Consider the following 2,060-nt stretch of genomic DNA (forward strand, 5'->3'; position numbering starts at 1 on the left):
GAGAGGTAAATTCTGTAGAATTGCAGAATCGGCCCACCTCATCTCAGTTACAGAATCTGAAAAGATCTTAGTGATTAGCTTGTTAACTTCCTATAAGATACATGAGGCTCCTATATAATATCTAAGGTAAGAAGTAGTTTACCTTGCACTCGAGCAGAGAATAATTAGTATATTTCATTTTTAAAAAATCAATCTCTCTCTGTCTCTCAAACTGGGGATTGAATTCAGGGAGTATACCCCTAACTTGCTTTTATTTTGAGGTCTGAGTTCACAGGCTGGCCTTGAATTTGCCATCCTTCTGCCTTGGCTCCAGTAGTTAGGATTACAGCATGTGCTACCACACCTGGTTGAAACTTAATCAGTAACAAAAGTTTGGAAACTTAAATTTGCCTGAATCCAATTTCTTCCTCTTAATCTAAACTTAACACCATGACCAACAGATAAGAAGTTTCATAAATTTAGTTGAGTAAACAGCTAAATTCTAATTCTGCCTTCTAGAGCAGTTCAGAACAGGCTGAGTTCCTTTTCATCTAACAGTTTCAAGTATTTCCTCTTCTGCCTTTCTTCCCATTAACTGTTTCTCACATCTAAAAAGAATGCCCTGACCTAGATTTTATTCACTGATCCATTGAGCCCAAAGCTGGCTCACTGAAATTTAAATTTAAGTATCACTTTCAGGCCGGGCATGGTGCCCCATGCCTGTAATCCCAGCACTCTGGTGGATGAGGCAGGGAGATTGCAAGAGTTTAAGGCCAGCCTGGGCTACACACTGAATTCAAGGCCAGCCTGAACTATATACCATGTTTTTGTTTTTTTTTTTAAGATACCATATTTTAAAAAAAAAAAATCACTTTGATGCTACCTTTAACCTTCCATTCTAACCTTCTAATTCTCAACCTTAATCCTTTTCCTAACCTATGTAATTTCATTGCTAAACATGTGCTCTAATGCTACTTGTAATGTTTAACCTGAACATGTTTTCTAACTGGTACAGGTCATATACAACCTAGTTTCCATTCTGTAAATCAAGTACCTTAATCTCACTGAACTGAGCTACATAGTTTTCCATGGTCCTCAAAGCCTGGTCAGCCAATTTCTCTTCATAGTCTTCCCAAAGGAGATCATTATTCTGTGGGATAGAGACAGAGGCTGGTGAGGATTCCACTTTTCTTTTTTTTTTGCAGAACCGGGGATTGAACTCAGGCCCTTGCACTTGCCAGGAAAGCACTTATTCCACTGAGCCATCTCCCTGGCCCCAACTTTTTTTTTTTTAAGTATTGTACTTGGATTATCTTACTGGATTGTGGAGAAGGGTTAGAAGAAGAAAAGAGACAGCCCTGGCTCAAGGAAGTGCCCTAAAGGAGACAAGTCATACATTTAGGGAGAAAGAACAGAAACATAAATGGTCAGAGCCCTGGTCTCCAGAACTTAGAATGCAGGGAACTTAAGAGTAATTAACTGAATAATGTCAGTGTCCAGAAATGAACAATTTTTTGTTTTTGTTTTTGGTGTTACTGGGGATTGAACTCTGGACCTTGCACTTGCCAGACAAGAGCATTTATTTTACTGAGCTATCTCCCTGGCCCAAAATGACCAATCTTGACCGGGTACGGTGGTACATGCCTGTAATTCCAGTACTCAGGCAGAAGGATCACTGCAAGTCTGAGGTCAGCCTGGGCTACTCAGTGAATTCAAGGCTGATTTGAACTACATAGCAAGACCCTCATCTCAAAAAACAGAACAAAAATGAAACCCACACAAAAACAACTGATCTTCATAAGTGAAACTTTCATAAAATGTTCAAGAGGGGAAGAGGATGAAAACCAGGGAATCCCACTGGGCAGATAGCTCAGCGGTCTAAGCGCCTGTCTGGCAAGTGCAAGGGCCTGGATTCAATCCCTAGTACCACATGCCATGCCAACACCAGTGCCATGCCAGCCACCAAAACCAAGTGTGGGGCATGCCTGTAATCTCAGTGCTGCGGAGGCTGAGGCAAGAGGATCACTATGAGTCTAAGCTGTGTAGTGAGACCCTGTATCCAATATAATACATACATATAT

At 40.8% G+C, this 2,060-nt stretch overlaps 1 protein-coding gene across 1 annotated transcript in view; it reads right to left on the minus strand.

The window, feature by feature from the left end:
- Positions 1 to 2,060, minus strand: part of Bin2 (bridging integrator 2) — a 40,759-nt gene that overhangs the window by 16,791 nt on the left and 21,908 nt on the right. The window contains exon 5 of the mRNA XM_023722613.1: positions 1,034 to 1,129. Coding sequence (XP_023578381.1) covers positions 1,034 to 1,129 — 96 coding nt within the window. The remainder of the gene's footprint in view (positions 1 to 1,033; positions 1,130 to 2,060) is intronic.

The sequence above is a fragment of the Octodon degus genome, unplaced genomic scaffold, assembly GCF_000260255.1.
Source record: "Octodon degus isolate 3935 unplaced genomic scaffold, OctDeg1.0 scaffold00093, whole genome shotgun sequence".
In the NCBI taxonomy this organism is placed as follows: Eukaryota; Metazoa; Chordata; class Mammalia; order Rodentia; family Octodontidae; genus Octodon; species Octodon degus.